Source organism: Halichoeres trimaculatus, unplaced genomic scaffold (genome assembly GCF_033239565.1).
Source record: "Halichoeres trimaculatus isolate MK-OKI-2021-1 unplaced genomic scaffold, fHalTri1.1 fHalTri1_scaffold_8, whole genome shotgun sequence".
Taxonomy (NCBI): domain Eukaryota; kingdom Metazoa; phylum Chordata; class Actinopteri; order Labriformes; family Labridae; genus Halichoeres; species Halichoeres trimaculatus.
Genome location: NW_027437186.1, coordinates 438,749 through 462,500, shown reverse-complemented (window position 1 = coordinate 462,500; position 23,752 = coordinate 438,749). Strand labels below are relative to the sequence as shown.

The following is a 23,752-nucleotide window of genomic DNA, read 5'->3' as shown; positions in this document are numbered from 1 at the left end:
TGTCTCACTCTCCCTCTGTCTGTTGACTCTGTGGTTAAAGTGACAGACTGTCTCACTCTTCCTTTGTCTGTTGACTCTGTGGTAGGAGTGACAGTCTGTCTCACTCTCCCTTTGTCTGTTGTTTCCGTGGTAAAAGTGACTGTTTGTCTCACTCTCCCTCTGTCTGTTGACTCTGTGGTAAAAGTGACAGTCTGTCTCACTCTCCCTTTGTCTGTTGACTCTGTGGTGAAAGTGACAGTCTGTCTCACTCTCCCTTTGTCTGTTGACTTAGTGGTGAAAGTGACAGTCTGTCTCACTCTCCCTCTGTCTGTTGACTCTGTGGTAAAAGTGACAGTCTGTCTCACTCTCCCTTTGTCTGTTTTTTCTGTGGTTAAAGTGACAGTCTGTCTCACTCTCCCTCTGTCTGTTGAGTCTGTGGTAGGAGTGACAGTCTGTCTCACTCTCCCTCTGTCTGTTGACTCTGTGGTAGGAGTGACAGTCTGTCTCACTCTCCCTCTGTCTGTTGACTCTGTGGTTAAAGTGACAGACTGTCTCACTCTCCCTTTGTCTGTTGACTCTGTGGTAAAGTGACAGTCTGTCTCACTCTCCCTCTGTCTGTTGAGCCTGTGGTAAAAGTGACTGTCTGTCTCACTCTTCTTCTGTCTGTTGAATCTGTGGTTTAAGTGACAGTCTGTCTCACCCTCCTTTTGTCTGTTGAGCCTGTGGTAAAAGTGACAGTCTGTCTCACTCTCCTTCTGTCTGTTGACTCTGTGGTAAAAGTGACAGTCTGTCTCACTCTCCTTCTGTCTGTTGACTCTGTGGTAAAAGTGACAGTCTGTCTCACCCTCCTTTTGTCTGTTGAATCTGTGGTTTAAGTGACAGTCTGTCTCACCCTCCTTTTGTCTGTTGAGTCTGTGGTAAAAGTGACAGTCTGTCTCACTCTCCTTCTGTCTGTTGACTCTGTGGTAAAAGTGACAGTCTGTCTCACTCTCCTTCTGTCTGTTGACTCTGTGGTAAAAGTGACAGTCTGTCTCACTCTCCCTCTGTCTGTTGACTCTGTGGTAAAAGTGACAGTCTGTCTCACTCTCCCTCTGTCTGTTGACTCTGTGGTAAAAGTGACAGTCTGTCTCACTCTCCCTTTGTCTGTTGACTCTGTGGTGAAAGTGACAGTCTGTCTCACTCTCCCTTTGTCTGTTGACTTAGTGGTGAAAGTGACAGTCTGTCTCACTCTCCCTCTGTCTGTTGACTCTGTGGTAGGAGTAACAGTCTGTCTCACTCTCCCTTTGTCTGTTTTTTCTGTGGTTAAAGTGACAGTCTGTCTCACTCTCCCTCTGTCTGTTGAGTCTGTGGTAGGAGTGACAGTCTGTCTCACTCTCCCTCTGTCTGTTGACTCTGTGGTAGGAGTGACAGTCTGTCTCACTCTCCCTCTGTCTGTTGACTCTGTGGTTAAAGTGACAGACTGTCTCACTCTCCCTTTGTCTGTTGACTCTGTGGTAAAGTGACAGTCTGTCTCACTCTCCCTCTGTCTGTTGAGCCTGTGGTAAAAGTGACTGTCTGTCTCACTCTTCTTCTGTCTGTTGACTCTGTGGTTTAAGTGACAGTCTGTCTCACCCTCCTTTTGTCTGTTGAGCCTGTGGTAAAAGTGACAGTCTGTCTCACTCTCCTTCTGTCTGTTGACTCTGTGGTAAAAGTGACAGTCTGTCTCACTCTCCTTCTGTCTGTTGACTCTGTGGTAAAAGTGACAGTCTGTCTCACCCTCCTTTTGTCTGTTGAATCTGTGGTTTAAGTGACAGTCTGTCTCACCCTCCTTTTGTCTGTTGAATCTGTGGTTTAAGTGACAGTCTGTCTCACCCTCCTTCTGTCTGTTGACTCTGTGGTAAAAGTGACAGTCTGTCTCACTCTCCTTCTGTCTGTTGACTCTGTGGTAAAAGTGACAGTCTGTCTCACTCTCCTTCTGTCTGTTGAGTCTGTGGTAAAAGTGACAGTCTGTCTCACCCTCCTTTTGTCTGTTGAGTCTGTGGTTTCATCAACAGAATCTGTCAGGGGTAGGGATGGGCACCTTTCACATTAGAAACAATACAGTACCGATGCCTAATACCTCGCAATCGTTATCAGTGCTCAACGGTATCAATTTTTTGTACTTTTTGTGTTTATGTGGTAAAAAATATCAGTTTGTTTAATAATAAAGTAAAGATTTTTTTTTAATTTGACATGTTTATCTTTCAATATATTACCTTGCAATGCTGTGTTCATGTCCAGTATGGAAAATAGCCTTCTCTTCCACTCTCTCACAGTCAAAAGGATGTGTTGAGGTACCTAAACATGGGACCTTTTGATTTTACATGAATCGATCCCTGGTAGTTTTGACAGGATTCGGTCAGTACCTGTAAAACTACCAAATTCGGTACCCATCCCTAGTCAGGGGCTGGTCTTTGAGTGGGGATTAGATATGGGTACTGAATAAGGTACATTTATAAGTATTGACCAAATTCTGTCCTAATATCGAGTACAGATTCACTTAAAATTTAACGGTTCCATGTTCGGTACCTAAACACATCTTTGTCTATGTGAGGAAGTGGAAGAGTAGGTGATTTTCCCTGCTGGACATGAACACAGCATTACAAGGTTGTATTTTGAAGAATAAATATGATAAACTGAAGAATATAAAATATTTTATTTTCATTAAAAAATATTTATTACCACATAAACACACTAAAGTACTAAAAATTGGTGCTGCTGAGTACCGATTCAAATTCCGAAGTACTGGGTATCTGTCCCGTATCGTTTCAAATAGAAAGGTACCCATCCCTGGAGGGGATATAATGGCAGTTAGCCATCCAGATCTGAGAGCAGACTGAGGAGCTACTGAACCCCACACATCTCTGATGGAGGAAAGAGTAGCTACAGCTTGTCCTGCAATCCAGACACTAGCAGCAGATCTGGAGCATCTCTGAGCAGCTGATTTCTACAAGGTAACTTCAGCCAGAGAAGTTTAAGATAACAGCAAACAAGGTTCAAAACTGAGACCTGATGGAAATGTAAACATAAAGAACAACAATCACGTAGACCATGTTTGAACCTAACCCTGAGTGACCCTCAGTGGGTAGGACCCCTGTCCACTGTGATGGTTTTCTGATTTCCATAACAACCTGTATATGGCACATTACCTGTGACACCTGGAGATCAGTGGACTCGTGCTGGGATCAGACGGTTCATGTGTTTAGGGTGAAGGATATTTAGATCAGCTGATACTTCATTTTCAGTCATAATCTTTATCTGTTTAACACTTCAAACTATCCATCAGAGGTTTATCTGTTTAACACTTCAAACTATCCATCAGAGGTTTATCTGTTTAACACTTCAAACTATCCATCAGAGGTTTATCTTTTTAACACTTCAAACTATCCATCAGAGGTTTATCTGTTTAACACTTCAAACTATCCATCAGAGGTTTATCCATCAAACTACCCAACAGAGGTTTATCTGTTTAACACTTCAAACTATCCATCAGAGGTTTATCCATCAAACTATCCATCAGAGGTTTATCTGTTTAACACTTCAAACTATCCATCAGAGGTTTAACCATCAAACTATCCATCAGAGGTTTATCTGTTTAACACTTCAAACTATCCATCAGAGGTTTATCCATCAAACTACCCAACAGAGGTTTATCTGTTTAACACTTCAAACTATCCATCAGAGGTTTATCTGTTTAACACTTCAAACTATCCATCAGAGGTTTATCCATCAAACTACCCATCAGAGGTTTATCTGTTTAACACTTCAAACTATCCATCAGAGGTTTATCTGTTTAACACTTCAAACTTTGCATCAGAGGTTTATCCATCAAACTATCCATCAGAGGTTTATCCATCAAACTATCCATCAGAGGTTTATCTGTTTAACACTTCAAACTATCCATCAGAGGTTTATCTGTTTAACACTTCAAACTATCCATCAGAGGTTTATCTGTTTAACACTTCAAACTATCCATCAGAGGTTTATCTGTTTAACACTTCAAACTATCCATCAGAGGTTTATCTGTTTAACACTTCAAACTATCCATCAGAGGTTTATCTGTTTAACACTTCAAACTATCCATCAGAGGTTTATCATTCAAACTATCCATCAGAGGTTTATCTGTTTAACACTTCAAACTATCCATCAGAGGTTTATCTGTTTAACACTTCAAACTATCCATCAGAGGTTTATTTGTTTAACACTTCAAACTATCCATCAGAGGTTTATCCATCAAACTATCCATCAGAGGTTTATTTGTTTAACACTTCAAACTATCCATCAGAGGTTTATCTGTTTAACACTTCAAACTATCCATCAGAGGTTTATCCATCAAACTATCCATCAGAGGTTTATCTGTTTAACACTTCAAACTATCCATCAGAGGTTTATCTGTTTAACACTTCAAACTATCCATCAGAGGTTTATCCATCAAACTATCCATCAGAGGTTTATCCATCAAACTATCCATCAGAGGTTTATCCATCAAACTATCCATCAGAGGTTTATCCATCAAACTATCCATCAGAGGTTTATCCATCAAACTATCCATCAGAGGTTTATCCACTAAACTATCCTTCAGAGGTTTCATTTACCGTGATGAACAGGAGAGCAGTTTTGTTAAGGCATTTTCATAAAATTCTTTTATGACTATTGGAGTGCGGATTCAAATTAAATTACAATCATTCAACTCTTCCAAATTTTAGTTCCTGTATTACAGAGGAAAACATTTCTCCCTCTGCTGGAGAAAAAACCAGCTTATAACAAAGGACTGAAATTACAGATTTACATTTGAGAAAAATTAAAGATTTAGAAACTTTAAAACAAAAAAATCACAATACTTATGTGAATAGAGACTACCCAAAGGGTTTTTTGCCAGTGGTTGAAAATCTATGCGGCAACTCTCATGAAGTGAACAGGATCATATGAAGCAGCTTCATTATCTCATTAAAAATAAAAAGTCCAGCTTACAGAGGAGTCTGCTCTGAGTGTGTTTGGTACTTTTCCTCTGTTACACAATCTGATCTAACAGCTGACCATTTCCCTGTGTGTGTGTGTGTGTGTGTGTGTGTGTGTGTGTGTGTGTGTGTGTGCGCGCGCGCGCGTGTGTGTGTGTGTGTGTGTGTGTGTGTGTGTGTGTGTGTGTGTGTGTGTGTGTGTGTGTGTTCGTATGGAAAACAATCATCCTGACACAGACACATGATGTGTGTGTTTAAAGCCTGATTCCAGCCAAATGTCTGACAGCAGTTTGGTAAAGTCCAGAGCTGAGCCACAGACCGCTTAGTGTGAGCTTACACTGAAACAGATGTTTACAGCTGTCAGTGCAGATTCTCTGTACACTCTGAACCCCATGTAACCATATACAACCCGACATAACCATATATAACCCCACATAACCATATCCAAAACAACCTTATATACCCCAATTTCACTCTATATAGCCCTAAATAACACGAGTCTGTTAAAGCTCAGTACAGACCGAGCTGAACTGCTTTCTCATCAGTTTACTTTCAGCCGTCTCTGGTCGGACAATTATTCTTGATCGGTTATTGATCGACTATTGATCGATCGGTGAATGTGACGATAAGTCGAACAAAGTGTATCAAAGTGATTTTTACCTGTGGGCAGTTGCTCCGTCCGTCTCTTATTCCGCACTAACACTGAACTTCACACTGCTGCGGTCCTCAGCAGGACATCTGGAGACTCTTCCTGTCAGTTCTTTCAAAATAAAACTAGCAACACAGCGTTCTGTTATAAATGAGGAGATTTGTATTCATTTATAAACAATGATAATAATAATAATAATAATTATTATTATTATTAGTGGTAATAGTAGTAGTAGTAGGAGTAGTATTATCATTAACAACTTTAATAATGATAATAATAATAATCTCACCACTATTAAACCTGTATTTTCATTGTGCCTTTTCAGATATTATTTCTAATTATTAAGGATTTCGTTCTATTTTAGAAAAACATTTTGCAATATATCTTTCTAGACGCCAGTCTATAAGTGATCAATGAGCTTAATCTCAAAATAGACGCTAAATTATGTTCAAACTAAAACAGCCATTGAATCAAAAACAAAGGAGGGAACAGTAACCCTTTCTGGGATCAGTTGCACTTTTTCTTGCAATTTCACAAACAATTTAGATGACCCTTTAACAATGCCATGTCTGCAGAGGCTTTCTATCAGCAACCATCAGATAATCACAAGTGATGCCAAACTTTTGATTAGCAGTGTATAAAGACTTATTATCACTTTTTTAGTGTTGGTGTTAAAGTTGAATCTCCTGTTTATTAGACAAACTTTATTTTATGAGGAGTGCTATTCGAGGCTTTTATTCTGGAGGCCAGTCCTCTCCGCAGGAAGCACCTGCAGTGATCTACGTAAGCCTGACTCATCGCGGAAGCGTTGTCTTGACAACACTCGGCCTGTCAGCCAGAGTGGAAAGCCCCTGAGCTGGAGGGGAATTCCTGCATAGCGTGGCAATTGTAGCCCGTTGATTGGTTGAGTGACATTAAGCCCCGCCTACCCAACAGACGCTGAAGCACACGTGATAATAGATTATATATGCAGAATCTACGGATCATTTAGGCTTAAATCGCAGAAAAGCGTTAAAGAAACATTAACCAATCTTATAAAAGTCTTGATGTAAGACTGTCGACTTAAACCAGGTCTCACTGCAGTAGTTCAGATACAAACCTTAGACCTGAGGAAGTGAACACCTGTGGGGAAAAAGGTCAGTGGAAACCCTGCAGCATGAGAAATGTGAAAAAAAAAAACCTACAGTTCATCCAGAAAGCACTCAGAGCTTCACTCCCTAACATTTTATGTTACAGCTTTACTCAAAGAGAAATACATTCAGTTTTTACTCGAAAACAACATCTCATATGACAACATGAAAGAGGTTTTTAATTTTTTTACTTTATTTTTGCAGATTTATTCAAAATAACTAAGTAAGATATCTCATTTATATCCACAGCCTTTACCATGAAGTTTAAAGTGAGCTCGGGTTGTTTCCTCTGATCCTCCTTCAGATGTTCCTACAGCTTCACATGAGTCCAGCTGTGGTAAACTCTGTTATTTTGACCTCATAAGGAAAGGCACACACCTGTCTATGTATAGTCTTACAGGTGACAGAGCATGTCAGAGCACAAACCAAGCATGAACAATGTCACCTGTACTAAGTTCCTGAGATACTGCTGTGTCTCTGTTGGTGGTTGGCCTAAGTCATAATGATGACTTCACTTTTTCTTCCCTTTCTTTAAACCGGCAGGAACGGGCATCCATAGTGTTGTGTGTAGAATTCAGAGGAAAATCTGAATTTATTCCATTTTGGAAGGAGTCTGTAATATAACTTGGACAAAGTGAAGCTGTCTGCTCTGGATGAACTGAACATTTCTGTCTGTTTTTTTTTTTTTAATTTTATTTGTGAGTCTGAAAGCAGAAAACAAACTTAAAGGGACTTAACTTCTGACATTCTGATCTTCAACTCTCATGTCAGATTCTTTTAGTAAAAGGAAAAACTTCCATCCATCATGAGGTTAGATACCACACTCAGCAGGTTTCAATCAAGCAGGAACCTTAAAATATGAAGCCTGTTAAAGTGAGTGAGAAGCAGCTCAGGGTGGGCTTTGACCCTCTGGATCAGAAACAGGTCACTGAACAGAGACTACCTTCATGAAGTCCTCACTCTGTAGTCTGAGCAAATGAAGCCACTGTGAAGTGAGTCAACCTGCAGCTCAGCAGGGGTCGATGAGGCTCAGCACAGGAACAGGTGTGAGCAGGTCTACGGGATCATACAGGTGATAAGTCCCCAAGTTCCCTCTGAGGAACAGAGACCATCAGTGGACATGAGGTCCGACCAACTCACCCGGAGCTCTGTTTGATTCTTTAACCTGTGCTCATGTTAGTCCAGATGAACAGGTAAATACCTGCTGAACAATGAGGCACCAATAAAAACAGACAGACAGGCTTACAGATTTTTTTTATTGGATTTTTAACAAAAAAGAATTAAAGTCCCTCTAAAACCGCAGGCTCTGAAAGCAGACCACAGCTCAGACACAGCAATACAGGCCGGGATTCTCCTACAAAAGGACCAGACCAGGCCAGACCAGACCAGAACATTTCCTTTCAAATATGATTTTGGATTTTATAAGCTGGTGACAAACTGAACCATCGGATTCATCATTTTATAATAAAGCATGAGCTCTGTGAGCGGATCACATCCTTTGCAGTCTGATTGAAAGTCTGATCAAAAATCAAACAGAGGTAAATGACCATCTGATGACAAAGAGTCTTTTGGACTGTTAAACTTCCTGAGATTCATCTCTTACAGACTTTTCATCCGTCTGTGTGGAAGCAAAGGCAAATTCTTGTTCAGCCAATCACAGCGTGCGATCTCTCTGAGTGTAACCATGAGCTCCTGATCCTCTTCAGGCTGAGGGGTCAGCTCATGCTCTCCGTGCTGCTCCATCACTCTGACTGTGCTTTCAGTTTATATTTGATGCTAACCCTCTCAGTGAACAGTCTGTGTTGTGCCTGTGAGCAGATCACTGCAAAGATTAGCATTAGCATTAGCTCCAGCTGTGCTGTGACCTGAGAGGTGAAAGCAGTCAAGTGTCAGTCTGTGTTTGGTGTAACGTCAGCTTTATTACAGGATCATTCATGTTTCACCGTCCTGTCAGACATTTCTTCACGGGGACACATCTCTGGGTCTCTGCTGGTCTGTGTCTCAGCAGGAAGGAGCTGATCTCCTCTCAGAAACTGCCTGACCTGCAGACTGGTGGGTCAGATGAACCATTCTGAGCTTTATTTTGAAAGGACAGGCTCAGAGGACACAGAAGGTAAGCTTGTGGTTGTACGGTGAACCTGAGCTGAAAGCAGCTGCTGGTTGAAAGCTGGCAGGTGTTAGGGCAGAAAAAGGGTGGAACGCTCCTTTAATAAAGTGTCTGAGCTTAAAGGCAGTAAATATTAAAGCTAAAGACCTGAGGCACTGTGCTCTGCATTTATCATATAAAAACATTCATCTATAAAAGCTGGTCACCTGAGGATAGGTGAGGACACTCTGTGGACATGAGTCTGTGGACATGAGTCTGTGGACATGAGTCTGTGGACATGAGTCTGTGGACATGAGTCTGTGGACACCTTGGACCAGGCCCAGCTCCCTGGGTACAAACATGTCCAGTCTGAGGACAACAATGCGTTTCTTTAAGGTTAATGGTGTTCAGTCAGTCGGCCTCTTTACGTGTTCTCATGTTTTCAGAGTGAAGGAGAACACCTGTGTTGAGCCAAAGAAAGGTCAGAGCATGAGATGACATCACACCAGTCTGTTTCTTAACACACAGCTCCAAAACCAGCCTGATCCCCACGGAGCAGTGCCCAAGGTGTCCACAGAGGTTTGGCTGAAGGTGCTGCATGTAAACGTGACAGAGTTCCTCTATGCTTCAGGGCCTGTTTCTACAAGGACCCAGATCTAGACCTCCATCACACCAGCCAAAGCAGCTTAGTAACAGACCCACAAAGCTAAGACACCAGGTTTGGTTCATTTCTCATTCTCTCACAGTGAAGACAAAGACCAAGAAGAAGGAAGAAGAAGAAGAAGAAGAAGAGGGGGAGGCAGAGAGGTGTAGAGAGGAGGGATGGACACAGTGACAGTCTCATACTCTCCTCTATTAAACTGTAATCACAGAGAGGGAAGAGGGACGTCCAGCACAGGTCGGCACACACAGAGCTGGACAGGTTACAGGTGGACAGGTAACAGGCGGAGAGGTGGACAGGTAACAGGCAGACACGTGTGTGTGTGTGTGTGTGTGTGTGTGTGTGTGTGTGTGTGTGTGTGTGTGTGTGTGTGTGTGCCTGTGTGTGTGTGTGGAGGTGTTGGGACTCTAAGTGAAGGTGAGTCCGGCCTCGTTGTAGACCTGGAACACCTTCTCGATGGCGTTGACGTAGGCGGCTGTCCGCAGGTCCAGACCCAGGTTGTACTTGTTGGCTGTTCTCATGATTTGCTGCATAAAGGAGGCAGAGACAAATGTTAACCAATCAGCTGCTTGTGTTTCATTAATTCTGAATTTTTAATGACCTGGAACGATGAAACTAGCTTTGATCGAGAAAACAGGGAAACGTTTGAGGCTGAAACTTTCTTCAATAAGTTAGAGTTCACACTCATGATCACAAACACACACTGGTGGTGCTCTGATCAGGTGTGTGTCTAAGGCCATGTCCACACATAGCTGGGTATTTAGGAAACTGCATTTACTTTTAAAAGTTTAGGCCTGTCATCCACACGAAACAGCAGTTTGACGCCACTAAAAACGATGTTTTCTGTAAACTCCAAAGTAAAGATTTTGAAAAACTTGTGGTTTCGTGCGGACGCCAGTAAACAGAGTTTTTGGCTCGCAAACGTCACAGCTGAATGACGGGGGCACATTTTGATTGGATGTCACAGGTTTTATGTCGGGTAAACACTGCCTTTTATGGGGTTGGCATGTTTTGATCTGCACTGGTGGATTTGCCCGCTGCATGTGGATGTGGATGTGGATGAAAATACCTGGATACATGTGTACAAGGCCTAAGTGTGTGTGTGTGTGTGTGTGTGTGTGTGTGTGTGTGTGTGTGTGTGTGTGTGTGTGTGTGTGTGTGTGTGTGTGTGTGTGTGTGTGTTACCCTGGCAGAGCGCTCCATGGTGAAGGCCAGACCCGAGTGAACGATGTCTTTCTCAGAGGCTCCCTGTGGACAGGACACATGTTCAAAAAAGGCGCTGACACACACTGGGTCAGGAGGAGGCATACGTCACACACAGCTTTTCAGCAGATGGGTAAACGATGCTGGCTATGATCAGCCTCTCTCTGAGTTAAACAGAAAGAAGAAATGATGGAGAGGAGGAGGAGGAGGAGGAGGTCAGAAAAAGGTTTTACTCACAGCGATCCTGTCCTGGAACTCAGAAGTGGGGACAATGGGGATGGCGCCACCATGCTTCCCAAACTTCCTCTCTAAACTCTCCTGGACTGACACTGAGGGAGACAGGGACAAGGTGTATGTGAGAGACAGGGACAGAGTGTGTGTGGGAACACACACACTCTGTCCCTGTCTCTCACTGAGCAGGTGGTAGTTAGATTTAAACAGGTGACACTCACTGAGCAGGTGGTAGTTAGATTTAAACAGGTGACACTGAGCAGGTGGTAGTTAGATTTAAACAGGTGACACTGAGCAGGTGGTAGTTAGATTTAAACAGGTGACACTGAGCAGGTGGTAGTTAGATTTAAACAGGTGACACTGAGCAGGTGGTAGTTAGATTTAAACAGGTGACACTCACTGAGCAGGTGGTAGTTAGATTTAAACAGGTGACACTGAGCAGGTGGTAGTTAGATTTAAACAGGTGACACTGAGCAGGTGGTAGTTAGATTTAAACAGGTGACACTCACTGAGCAGGTGGTAGTTAGATTTAAACAGGTGACACTGAGCAGGTTGTAGTTAGATTTAAACAGGTGACACTCACTGAGCAGGTTGTAGTTAGATTTAAACAGGTGACACTCACTGAGCAGGTGGTAGTTAGATTTAAACAGGTGACACTCACTGAGCAGGTTGTAGTTAGATTTAAACAGGTGACACTCACTGAGCAGGTGGTAGTTAGATTTAAACAGGTGACACTCACTGAGCAGGTTGTAGTTAGATTTAAACAGGTGACACTCACTGAGCAGGTGGTAGTTAGATTTAAACAGGTGACACTCACTGAGCAGGTGGTAGTTAGATTTAAACAGGTGACACTCACTGAGCAGGTGGTAGTTAGATTTAAACAGGTGACACTCACTGAGCAGGTGGTAGTTAGATTTAAACAGGTGACACTGAGCAGGTGGTAGTAAGATTTAAACAGGTGACACTCACTGAGCAGGTGGTAGTTAGATTTAAACAGGTGACACTCACTGAGCAGGTGGTAGTTAGATTTAAACAGGTGACACTCACTGAGCAGGTGGTAGTTAGATTTAAACAGGTGACACTGAGCAGGTGGTAGTTAGATTTAAACAGGTGACACTGAGCAGGTGGTAGTTAGATTTAAACAGGTGACGCTCACTGAGCAGGTGGTAGTTAGATTTAAACAGGTGACACTGAGCAGGTGGTAGTTAGATTTAAACAGGTGACACTGAGCAGGTGGTAGTTAGATTTAAACAGGTGACACTCACTGAGCAGGTGGTAGTTAGATTTAAACAGGTGACACTCACTGAGCAGGTGGTAGTTAGATTTAAACAGGTGACACTCACTGAGCAGGTGGTAGTTGGAGTCTCTCTCGTATTTAAAGGTGAGTCGGCCATAACTGACGTGATTCAGGTTCTTCAACCATTCAAAGTAAGAAACTGTCACACCTCCAGCGTTCAGGTACATGTCCTGAAACAATGAGACAAGGAGAAAAGGTGAGGAGGAATAGGAAGCAGAATGAATGAAGATAGGAAACAGAGTAAAAGAGGACTTCAAACACTAACATTTAACTTTTTTAAAGCTGGGTTTGTTCATGAAGAGGTGGATTATTTAACTCTCAGAGTACTAATGAATATTGAAATAAGGAAATATGATTCTTTATCCAAAGTGATGGTTGCTGTACCATCTATCAATAATAATATTCTAACTATAATCTACTAACTATAATCTACTAACTATAATCTACCAACTATAGTCCCTTCTTAGGAGCTTGAGTTCAGAGCTTTGACTTTCTCACCGGGATCACCATGATGTTTCTCTCCAGGAAGATCCGGTCCGCCTCTGGTGTTGTAGGGCCATTGGCTCCCTCTGCAATGATCTGAGGATGAAAAAACTTCAGGTCAGTTTACTGAGGCATTCTGGAAAATCAGCCCAAAGGCAGGCTTATCTATACTGTTGAATGATTCGGACTGACGTTAAGAATAACGTCTTCATCTCCCAGGGCCATCTCAGCGGGGCCACATCTGCATGATCACACCTTGGCATGATCACCTGACCCAAATCAAACCCAATATTCTGTGCTCTCACCCGTGCCCCTATATGCGTAGGTGAGTATATGCTTCTGTGTATATTTCTATATACATATAGATATTTTTCTACAATTGTCGTTGATGTGCTCACTGCTACTCATGATTTCTCCAGTTCATCTCTCCAGGTGCTTCTTGTGATTATGATGTCAAAGACCTCAGGATACTGTCTCCTTTCAGGCTCAGTAGCTGGTTGTTTATTTCTCCTGTCTGTAGTCATTTGCTCAGTTGTTGTGGTTGTTCTCTACTGTTGTTTTGTTGTCTCTCTCTCCCCCCCTGTCTAGTCTCTTCTCTACACTCTTTCCCTTTATCACTGTTTCTTTCCTGATATCACCTTGTTCTGGTTAAGCAGTAATCTTCAAACGTGGCAATATACGGGAGGGAAACTATATATATATATACATATATATATATATATATATATATATATATATATATATATATATATATATATATATATATATAGAGAGAGAGAGAGAGAGAGAGAGAGAGAGAGAGAGAGAGAGAAAGAGAGACAGAGAGAGAGAGAGAGAGAGAGAGAGAGAGAGAGAGAGAGAATTCTGTTGTAGTGACGCTGAACAGGACAAGGTAGGGAAAATATATATCTATATATATACATAAAGGAATAACATCTTCAGAACCATTCAGTGACATGTCAGATATAAACTCTCTGACCTGTTTTTACAGGACTCCTTCACATCACAGGGACATCATTTAACCAACATCAACTCAATATGATTTCTATCTAAAACCACTTTAAACTGGATTAATGATCATTACAGATGATCTCTGCATAAATATAAACAGATAGGACTCTGTAGTGGAGGTCACTGCATGGGCTACAAAATCACTCCCTTTAACCACAGTCTATGAACACAGTTTGTGATTTGTTCACAGACTATCAGTAGGAAACTACATAAACATAATCCAGAAGTACCTGGAACTACTCTGGACTTGAGCCTGTTTAGGATGGACTGAGGTAAAGAGGGAAAACTGTCCTGTGGTCAGAAGAATCCACATCAGGTATTCTTTTTGGAAACCATAGACCCTGTGTGTGTCAGTCCAAAGAGGAGAGGGAGTGCTCAGCCTGTTAACAGCATCCTTCATGGTGTAGGGTGATAAATGTCTATGGCATGGGGAGCTTACACTCTGTGAGGGCTTCATCACTGCTGAACCATATCTGCAGGTTCAGAGCAACAAGCTGCCTTCCACACAATGACTGCTTCAAAGATCAAGACTAAATGCACTCTGCTGGTTTCAAACACCCTGTAAGAGAAAATACTGGGACCGATGTTACTGATCTCTCTGTGTGTGTGTGTGTGTGTGTGTGTGTGTGTGTGTGTGTGTGTGTGTGTGCGCGCGTCCTACCTTGGCTCTGATCTTGTGTGCGTTGCTCTTGGTCAGCTGTTTCTCACTGGCAGCAGGGATCAGGATGTCACAGTCAGCTTCCAGGATGTTCCCTTCGTAAGGCGCGGCGTTGGGAAAACCCACGATTGTCCCATTAGCCTGCACACAAAGTCATAACATTTATGAGCCAAAACAATAATTAAAGATCAATGTGAAATTAGTGCAAGTGCAGCTAGCCCAACAAACAATAAAACAGTGTGAGGAGAGAAATGTCAAAAAAGGAAAAAACAAGAACAAGGGATTAAATTAACTGAATTTAAAGAATTCACCAGATGTCCTCTGATGTTTCATGATGAGGTTATGAATTATGACATTATTAAAAAATAATCTCATCTTCAGTTTTGCCTCTGTTTTTCCTTTCTGGGCAATCATCTAGTAAAGGTTTGGTTCACTGTTCACACTGCCATGCTTCATACGTGTGAGCAGAAGATTCAGATCATCCAATTAAAATGGGATTACAGACACTGGGCCTCATTCTCTAATTAATTTGTAGACATGTTCTTACTCTGAGCATAAAATAAATGAGTCCAACATCTCTGTTGGAGTCATGACATGGGCACACCAGACATTTTTTCTTCTGACCACCGTGCCTATGTTAGTGAATCAGGATCATTCTAAACAGACCTGCGTGTGCCCACAACCTGCAATCAGCAAAATGCCACACCCCACTTCATCCATATAAGGACATCTGTTGTCCTGTAGCTTCGTCTGGATCAGTGATGTGGACGGCCTGCTGCTGTGCTCCTGTCTGACTTCAGCTGCTACGGCTTTGGATTATTACCGGGAATGTTCTGCCCCGGTGGATCTGTAGGTTCACCTTAACCGCCCCCACAACGCCAAACCTAGGACTGTGTGTGTGTGTGTGTGTGTGTGTGTGTGTGTGTGTGTGTGTGTGTGTGTGTGTGTGTGTGAGTGTGTGCTTCCCCCTCCTCTCTATACTTCTCTCTCCCACTCTCTCTCCTCTATCTGTCTCTCTCCAACCCCATCAGTCTCCTCAGATGTCTGTCTAACATGAGTCTGGTTCTGTCTGAGGTTTCTGCCTGTTAAAGTTGTTTCTCTCCATGGTAACTTGCTAAATGCTGCAGAGATCTGTACTCATGGTGGATTACGATGAGATCAGACTCCTTATCTTGTCTTGATGTTGGGTTTCTGTTACTAACATTTTATTAACATTAACGGGTCTAGACCTTCAAGTTAGAAAATATTGATGAATCACAGATTTGTGCTTCAAACATTTGTACACACGGTTAAGCCCCATTTTCAACAAGTGGTTCAGTTCAGTACATCTCAGTACAGCACGCATTTTGTGGCATTTCCTTTGGCTAAAACCAGGACAGGTCCCCAAATTACTGACCCATACCGTCCCACTTTTTGGTTCCCTTCTGTCGAGGTGCCTGACCTACTGATCTGACCCCCAGAGGGTGGTGCCAGAAACACTGCAGTCCTCTGGTTGGTGGAAAGAATGGTCACTTCCTGTGTGACAGCGGTAATAAAGAACAACACACAACCCTGACATGTTTCAATCACAAAGAAAACGAATTGCTGAATGTCTTCCATCGTTGCTCTTTGTTTACTGTGTTGTGTTTTTCTTCTTTGTTGGATTAATTAGCGGGGTACACTGCGTCGGGCTGCTGTGGCGTCACGCTGTTACGTAGCTGATGCGGCTATTGGCATCCAGCTTACACGCCACCTACCAAGAAGGATATGGTTGGCTGTGGAAACACAAACAGGATCAAGCTTCACCGACTCAACTACCAAACTGTACTGATCCAAACAGGATCACTTGGTGGAAATGGGGCTTTGCAAAGAGAGACTGTAGTAACCCTGATCATCCAGCAGGTGGAACGCTTCCCTTCAGAATGAATCAGCTGTTCTTGAGTGTTAATAAAAACCAGCACTGACCAGTTTGTACTCCTCCAGCTCTTTGGGGTCGATGCCGTTGGGGTTGTAGATGTTTCCATCCATCTCTCCTATCCCAACACACTTGGCCCCAAAGCGATGAAGGTAACGCATGGAGTGGAGACCCACGTTGCCAAAGCCCTGCAGACAAGAGGAAGGGCACGTTCAACCCAGAGAAACACAGGTTTAAGCTTCAAGAGTTTATTTAAAGTCTGCAGAACAACAAGACGTTCGCATCCCCTCAGGAGGAACCTGAAGCCACCTGCTCTTCCTCTTCAATGATCTTTATCGCTTTGTCTCTGTTCCGTCTTTCAGTATCTGTTACCCAGAGCCTGTTGATGGAATGCCAGGGGGCGCCATCATAAAGCTTCCTCCACCAAAGAGGAGCTCTCAGTGAAGAGCTCAGACCAGAGCCTGGTAGAGTTATTTTCAACTTGTGAGGGGACATTGATTGTGTGTGTCAGTCATACTCAGATATCAGACATGTAGGAAAATGCATTAAAGACCTGTCTGAGTGTCTGCAGGTTGGAGCACAGGTAACGACTGTGTGGAAGACACTGTTATGACCACTGGTCTAAGAAGAGAGGCTCTTAACACTTCTCTCTTGTTGGATTGGCCAACTACAAAGTGGATGTGTTCACCTGAGACAGGTAAGCCACGCCTCCTCACTCACTTCAAAGCTTGTGTCTGGCCCTTGTTTAGAAATGCTCTGAGAACATACCTCAGTCTTTCTTATGATGTAAGTTTTGACAGAGGTTTTCCAGCCCCTCAGCATGTTTAGAGGACAGGCTCTGAGCTCTGAGGGCTGGGCACCACTCTGGACTACAGAGGGAGGAAACTCTGGTCTGATGACTCACCCGTGACTCATGTCTGAGGATTTCAGAAAGAAGGGATCAAATGAGGACAGGCTGTGTAAGAGAGCTGAGGAGGTTTTAGTTCATCAACCTTCAGTAAATAAAAGCAGCAGACGTCTCTGCTCGTTCCACACCACTCTCCCAGGAGGAGGAGAGCAGGGTTTGACAGCTGCAGGTTTCGAGGAGCTTCTCAGTCCACATATAGGTGAAAGGGAATCAGGTCTGGCTGCAGGAGAAAGATCAGTTTTTTGAAGTCACCTTCACTTCCTGTGTGTGTTACCTAATAAAACAGGTGAGAGCATCTTTCTGAGAGGATTAAACCTGACAGCAGCAGACAGACAGTGTTATATGAACACAGCATCTTAAGTGTACATGCTCCACATCAAAATAAAGGATTTTTATTTTTTACAGAGGGTCTTGATGATTAAAGACACTGACAAAAGATAAAATCATGCCTTAGCATTTTGTTGAACCGAATATGCATCACATCTGTCAATAAAGCCTGCCACCGCTCTACTTCACCTCCTACACCCTCTTCATTTAGCTGAAATTTAGTTGGAATTTTAAATATTTTTAATACTTCCAATTTTTTTTAATTCCAATTTTTTTTAATTTTGGATTTTTTTTAATTTGCATATTATATATTTTTTGCATTTTTTTTATTTCAGGGTTTTTTATTCTTTTTGACATTTTATTAAAATTTTGAAATTTCCCAAAGATTTTTGCAAATTTTTGAAATTTTGAAAATTCATTGAAAATAAAAATTAGGATATCACATGTAAAATTTCATAAATTTAAAAAGCTTTTCATGTAGATAATAATCACCTAGATTTTAACTGTGTAGAATTGATAAATTATAGTGTCTTTATTGTAAAGATAAAGTAGATTTTGCGGCTCCAGAATGACTTTAATCCAGTGAGCTGAGGCAAAATGGCTCCTGTGAAAGTAAAGGTAGCAGACGCCTGATCTCGACAAAGAGCAGGATACTAAGGCTTAGATGAACAAACAAAGCATGATGGGTGGGGTAACCACAGCAGCCTGAGAGCAAACAGATTTCTCAGCAGAAACCATCATCATCATCATCATCATCATTATTATCATCATCATCATTATCATTATCATTATCATCATCATCATCATCATCATCATCATCATCATCATCATCATCACAGTCAAAGCTTGTAGGAAATGGGACTTTATACATCCAATAGACTGAACCCATCCATGTTAGCCACAGATAAAAACATCTGATGTACTGGAGCTGTTCCTGGTTTTAGTCAGTTTTTCATCTAGGTGGTGTCTGGGACAGAGGGTACCTGAATGATGAAGGTCTTGTCCTGGAAGCCAGGACACATCCCCAGCTGGCTCATGTAGGCCGCCTCGTTGATGAAGTTTTCGATGCCGTGGAAAACTCCTCGACCAGTGGCTGAAATACGGCCGTGGATTCCTCCCTGGCTGATGGGCTTCCCGGTGACGCAGGCGTGAGCGTTGATGTCCTGAAGACAAACAGAAACAGGCCCAGAGAGGTGAAAACAAACTACTGCTACAGCCTCTGTTTCATCAGTGAGGGGACCTGCTCTGAGGGAGTTCATCAGTCCTTCAGTTTGATGACCACCATTATCAACATGTAGTCAACACCATCAGGCTGTACTCTACTGAACTTTTTACTCGACCACACCATCATCCTTCTCTGACCCTCAACCTTTAGAGCAGGGGACACCAGCGCAGTGCCTGCAAAAACCACTTAAGGCGCCTGTGAGGGTGAGAATCGGAGAATGGTAGAAATATTGGAGAACCTCATGTTGGACCCAACAGTCGGGGGGAACTGGAACGTCCAGTAGTACACTGGTAAAACAAAGATTTTGACATGAGGAAAGGTTCCAGCCGACAGAGTTATTCTGATCACAGACTCACCGAGATGAACATCCTGACTTGATATTCATGTTCGATTTCAAAGCTGGTCAAAGGTGTCCAGACTGTTGGACATGTGACAGAAAAACAAGTTCACATAGAAAGATGACTCATCACACTGACAGGACGCCATGGAAAACAGCTGAACCTGAGGTGGGCCTAACTTTTATTATTGGATCATCTTTACATATGTGGGGTTTTAATTTGGCTGAAAGACGTACTATGGGATTTTAAAACAATCGGACACAGGGTGACAGGTCTGCCCCTCAAACTTCATCCATCCAACCAGCATCCAGAAAGGCCACCTCCACCTTTTGGCCATCCATCTAATCATCCTCCATAAACTCCTCTTCCTTTCATAGGTTTCCTGCTTTAGAGGCGGGGTGTATAACACATGGATGGATCACCTAATTGCTGACTGAGCATCACTTTTTGACTGCCTTGCTGTGGTTATGGACCCGCCTTGCTGGGGTTATGGACCCAGAGGTGATGAGGACTGAAAATGGATGGTATATGAACAGCAACTGTTAGTCAGTGCCAACAAAGAGAGTGAGCTGCTCCTCTTCCTGGCAGCAGCAGCTCATGGTCTTTAAAACATTTCAGATTAACACATGGAAATGTGGCGCCACCATTACTCTGCCCCTCTCCATCACCCTGACTGTCCTCACTTAATCTGCACCGTGTTCACCGTCCTCTATGGCAGTGTTTCTCAACCCTGGTCCTGGGGACCCCCTGCCCTGCATGTTTTAGATGTTACCCCACTCCAGTACACCTGATTCAAGTGATCAGCCTGTTATCAGGCTGGAGCAGAGCTTGATGACGAGCTGATCATTTGAATCAGGTGTGCTGGAGTCGGAAACATAAAAAACATGCAGGGTAGGGGGGCCCCAGGACCAGGGTTGAGAAACGCTATGGTACCCCCACATGTAAACACTTAGCATGGTTTCCCCATGTGCCATCATCAGGACTCAGCTTTTAATCCAATAGTTTGAGGAACAGAGAGAGACCTGTGGAAATCAGCTCTAGATCTGTTCACTTAAAGCCCTTTTCTCTTAAAACCATCTGTGATGTGACATGAATGCTCATGAGGAAATGGCTCAGGCCTCTGAGGGACTCTGTGAGCCTGACACAGTTTAGATGGATAGCACACAACTTGCTACTTCCCAGATACCGACACAAACAAAGCAGGGTTTTCCACAGACACACCCAAGGGCTCCCTCCCCCATTTCAGACCAGCTGAAAGACCAGACCTGCAGATCCCAGCAGACTTAGAGGGAACAGGATTTACCTTAGTCACAAGTCCCCGACTGAGGAGGGAGGGGGGGTCGCTCTGCCAATAACCAACAACATAAATGTTAACAGCAACAGCAAAAACAACTTTCCACAACAGCTTCTGTCCGCTACACAGAGTGTGCTCGTCTCTGTGTGTATATGCGCACATGTGAAAACGTTGGAGCGGAGCTTCACTGTGTGTGAAAGAACACACGCTCTCAGTGAAAGAACACAAGCTCTAAGTGAAAGAACACACACTCTCAGTGAAAGAACACAGGCTCTCAGTGAAAGAAAACACGCTCTCAGTGAAAGAACACAAGCTCTAAGTGAAAGAACACATGCTCTCAGTGAAAGAACACAAGCTCTAAGTGAAAGAACACACTCTCTCAGTGAAAGAACACAAGCTCTAAGTGAAAGAATACATGCTCTCAGTGAAAGAACACAAGCTCTAAGTGAAAGAACACATGCTCTCAGTGAGAGAACACAAGCTCTAAGTGAAAGAATACATGCTCTCAGTGAAAGAACACATGCTCTCAGTGAAAGAACACACGCTCTAAGTGAAAGAACACACACTCTCAGAGAAAGAACCCAAGCTCTCAGTGAAAGAACACAAGCTCTAAGTGAAAGAACACATGCTCTCAGTGAGAAAACACAAGCTCTAAGTGAAAGAACACATGCTCTCAGTGAAAGAACACATGCTCTCAGTGAAAGAACACATGCTCTCAGTGATAGAACACATGCCCTCAGTGAAAGAACACATGCTCTCAGTGAAAGAACACATGCTCTCAGTGAAAGAACACATGCTCTCAGTGATAGAACACATGCCCTCAGTGAGAGAACACAAGCTCTAAGTGAAAGAACACACGTTCTCAGTGAAAGAACACATGCTCTCAGTGCAAGAACACAGGCTCTCAGTGAAAGAACACAAGCTCTAAGTGAAAGAACACACGGTCTCAGTGAAAGAACACAGGCTCTCAGTGAAAGAAAACACACTCTCAGTGAAAGAACACATGCCCTCAGTGAAAGAACACATGCTCTCAGTGAAAGAACACACGCTCTCAGTGAAAAAACGCAAGCTCTCAGTGATAGAACACATGCCCTCAGTGAAAGAACACAAGCTCTAAGTGAAAGAACACAAGCTCTCAGTGAAAGAACACAAGCTCTCAGTGAAAGAACACATGCTCTCAGTGAAAGAACACACGCTCTCAGTGAAAGAACATGCTCTCAGTGAAAGAATACAAGCTCTCAGTGAAAGAACACACGCTCCCAGTGAAAGAACACATGCTCTCAGTGAAAGAACACATGCTCTCAGTGAAAGAACACACGCTCTCAGTGAAAGAACACATGCTCTCAGTGATAGAACACACGCTCTCAGTGAAAGAACACATGCTCTCAGTGAAAGAACACAAGCTCTCAGTGAAAGAACACATGCTCTCAGTGAAAGAACACAAGCCCTCAGTGAAAGAACACAAGCTCTAAGTGAAAGAACACAAGCTCTCAGTGAAAGAACACATGCTCTCAGTGAAAAAAAACGCAAGCTCTCAGTGAAAGAACACACACTCTCAGCGAAAGAACACATGCTCTCAGTGAAAGAACACATGCTCTCAGTAAAAGAACACATGCTCTCAGCGAAAGCACACACGCTCTCAGTGAAAGAACACACACTCTCAGTGAAAGAACACATGCCCTCAGTGAAAGAACACACGCTCCCAGTGAAAGAACACACGCTCTCAGTGAAAGAACACATGCTCTAAGTGAAAGAACATACACTCTCAGTGAAAGAACACACGCTCTTAGTGAAAGAACACATGCTCTCAGTGAAAGAACACGTGCTATCAGTGAAAGAACACACGCTCTCAGTGAAAGAACACATGCTCTCAGTGAAAGAACACACGCTCTCAGTGAAAGAACACATGCTCTCAGTGATAGAACACACGCTCTCAGTGAAAGAACACATGCTCTCAGTGAAAGAACACAAGCTCTCAGTGAAAGAACACATGCTCTCAGCGAAAGAACACACGCTCTCAGTGAAAGAACACATGCTCTCAGTGAAAGAACACACACTCTCAGTGAAAGAACACATGCTCTCAGTGAAAGAACACACGCTCTCAGTGAAAGAACACACGCTCTCAGTGAAAGAACACACGCTCTCAGTGAAAGAACACGTGCTCTCAGTGAAGGAACACATAATCCTGGTAAGAACACACGCTCTCATTGAAAGATCACATGCTCTCAGTGAAAGAACACACACTCTCAGTGAAAGAACACATAATCCTGGTGAAAGAACACACACTCTCAGTGAAAGAACACACGCCCTCAGTGAAAGAACACACGCTCTCAGTGAAAGAACACACACTCTCAGTGAAAGAACACACACTCTCAGTGAAAGAACACATAATCCTGGTGAAAGAACATACACTCTCAGTGAAAGAACACACGACCCTCAGTGAAAGAACACATGCTCTCAGTGAAAGAACACACGCTCTCAGTGAAAGAACACGTGCTCTCAGTGAAAGAACACATGCTCTCAGTGAAAAAACACACGCTCTCAGTGAAAGAACACACGCTCTCAGTGAAAGAACACGTGCTCTCAGTGAAAGAACACATGCTCTCAGTGAAAAAACACACGCTCTCAGTGAAAGAACACACGCTCTCAGTGAAAGAACACGTGCTCTCAGTGAAAGAACACATGCTCTCAGTGAAAGAACACACGCTCTCAGTGAAAGAACACGTGCTCTAAGTGAAAGAACACATGTTCCTGGTGAAAGAACACACACTCTCAGTGAAAGAACACACACTCTCAGTGAAAGAACACACGCTCTCAGTGAAAGAACACATAATCCTGGTGAAAGAACACATGTTCCTGGTGAAAGAACACATGCTCTCAGTGAAAGAACACATGCTCTCAGTGAAAGAACACACGCTCTCAGTGAAAGAACACATGCTCTCAGTGAAAGAACACGTGCTCTCAGTGAAAGAACACACGCTCTCAGTGAAAGAACACATGCTCTCAGTGAAAGAACACACGCTCTCAGTGAAAGAACACATGCTCCTGGTGAAAGAACACACGCTCTCAGTGAAAGAACACACGCTCTCAGTGAAAGAACACGTGCTCTCAGTGAAAGAACACAAGCTCTAAGTGAAAGAACACATGCTCCTGGTGAAAGAACACACGCTCTCAGTGAAAGAACACACGCTCTCAGTGAAAGAAAACATGCTCCTGGTGAAAGAACACACGCTCTCAGTGAAAGAACACACGCTCTCAGTGAAAGAACACGTGCTCTCAGTGAAAGAAAACACACTCTCAGTGAAAGAACACATGCTCTCAGTGAAAGAACACACGCTCTCAGTGAAAGAACACATGCTCTCAGTGAAAGAACACATGCCCTCAGTGAAAGAACACACACTCT

The 23,752-nt window shown here is 43.1% G+C and overlaps 2 protein-coding genes across 3 annotated transcripts in view; both read right to left on the bottom strand.

The window, feature by feature from the left end:
* Nucleotides 1-5,704, bottom strand: part of nfkb2 (nuclear factor of kappa light polypeptide gene enhancer in B-cells 2 (p49/p100)) — a 40,963-nt gene extending 35,259 nt beyond the window's left edge. For both annotated transcript variants that reach the window (XM_074675584.1, XM_074675585.1), the window contains exon 1: nucleotides 5,616-5,704. The gene's annotated coding sequence lies outside the window, so the exon portion shown is untranslated. The remainder of the gene's footprint in view (nucleotides 1-5,615) is intronic.
* A 2,273-nt stretch (nucleotides 5,705-7,977) lies between these two features.
* The window catches only part of LOC141794769 (glutamate dehydrogenase, mitochondrial-like), a 35,695-nt gene continuing 19,920 nt past the window's right edge, over nucleotides 7,978-23,752 (bottom strand). Inside the window, exons 6-13 of the mRNA XM_074675262.1 lie at nucleotides 18,476-18,655; nucleotides 16,309-16,446; nucleotides 14,368-14,505; nucleotides 12,711-12,791; nucleotides 12,259-12,382; nucleotides 10,922-11,013; nucleotides 10,667-10,729; nucleotides 7,978-10,008 (exon numbers count right to left, since the gene is read on the bottom strand). Coding sequence (XP_074531363.1) covers nucleotides 9,889-10,008; nucleotides 10,667-10,729; nucleotides 10,922-11,013; nucleotides 12,259-12,382; nucleotides 12,711-12,791; nucleotides 14,368-14,505; nucleotides 16,309-16,446; nucleotides 18,476-18,655 — 936 coding nt within the window. The 3' untranslated portion in view covers nucleotides 7,978-9,888. The remainder of the gene's footprint in view (nucleotides 10,009-10,666; nucleotides 10,730-10,921; nucleotides 11,014-12,258; nucleotides 12,383-12,710; nucleotides 12,792-14,367; nucleotides 14,506-16,308; nucleotides 16,447-18,475; nucleotides 18,656-23,752) is intronic.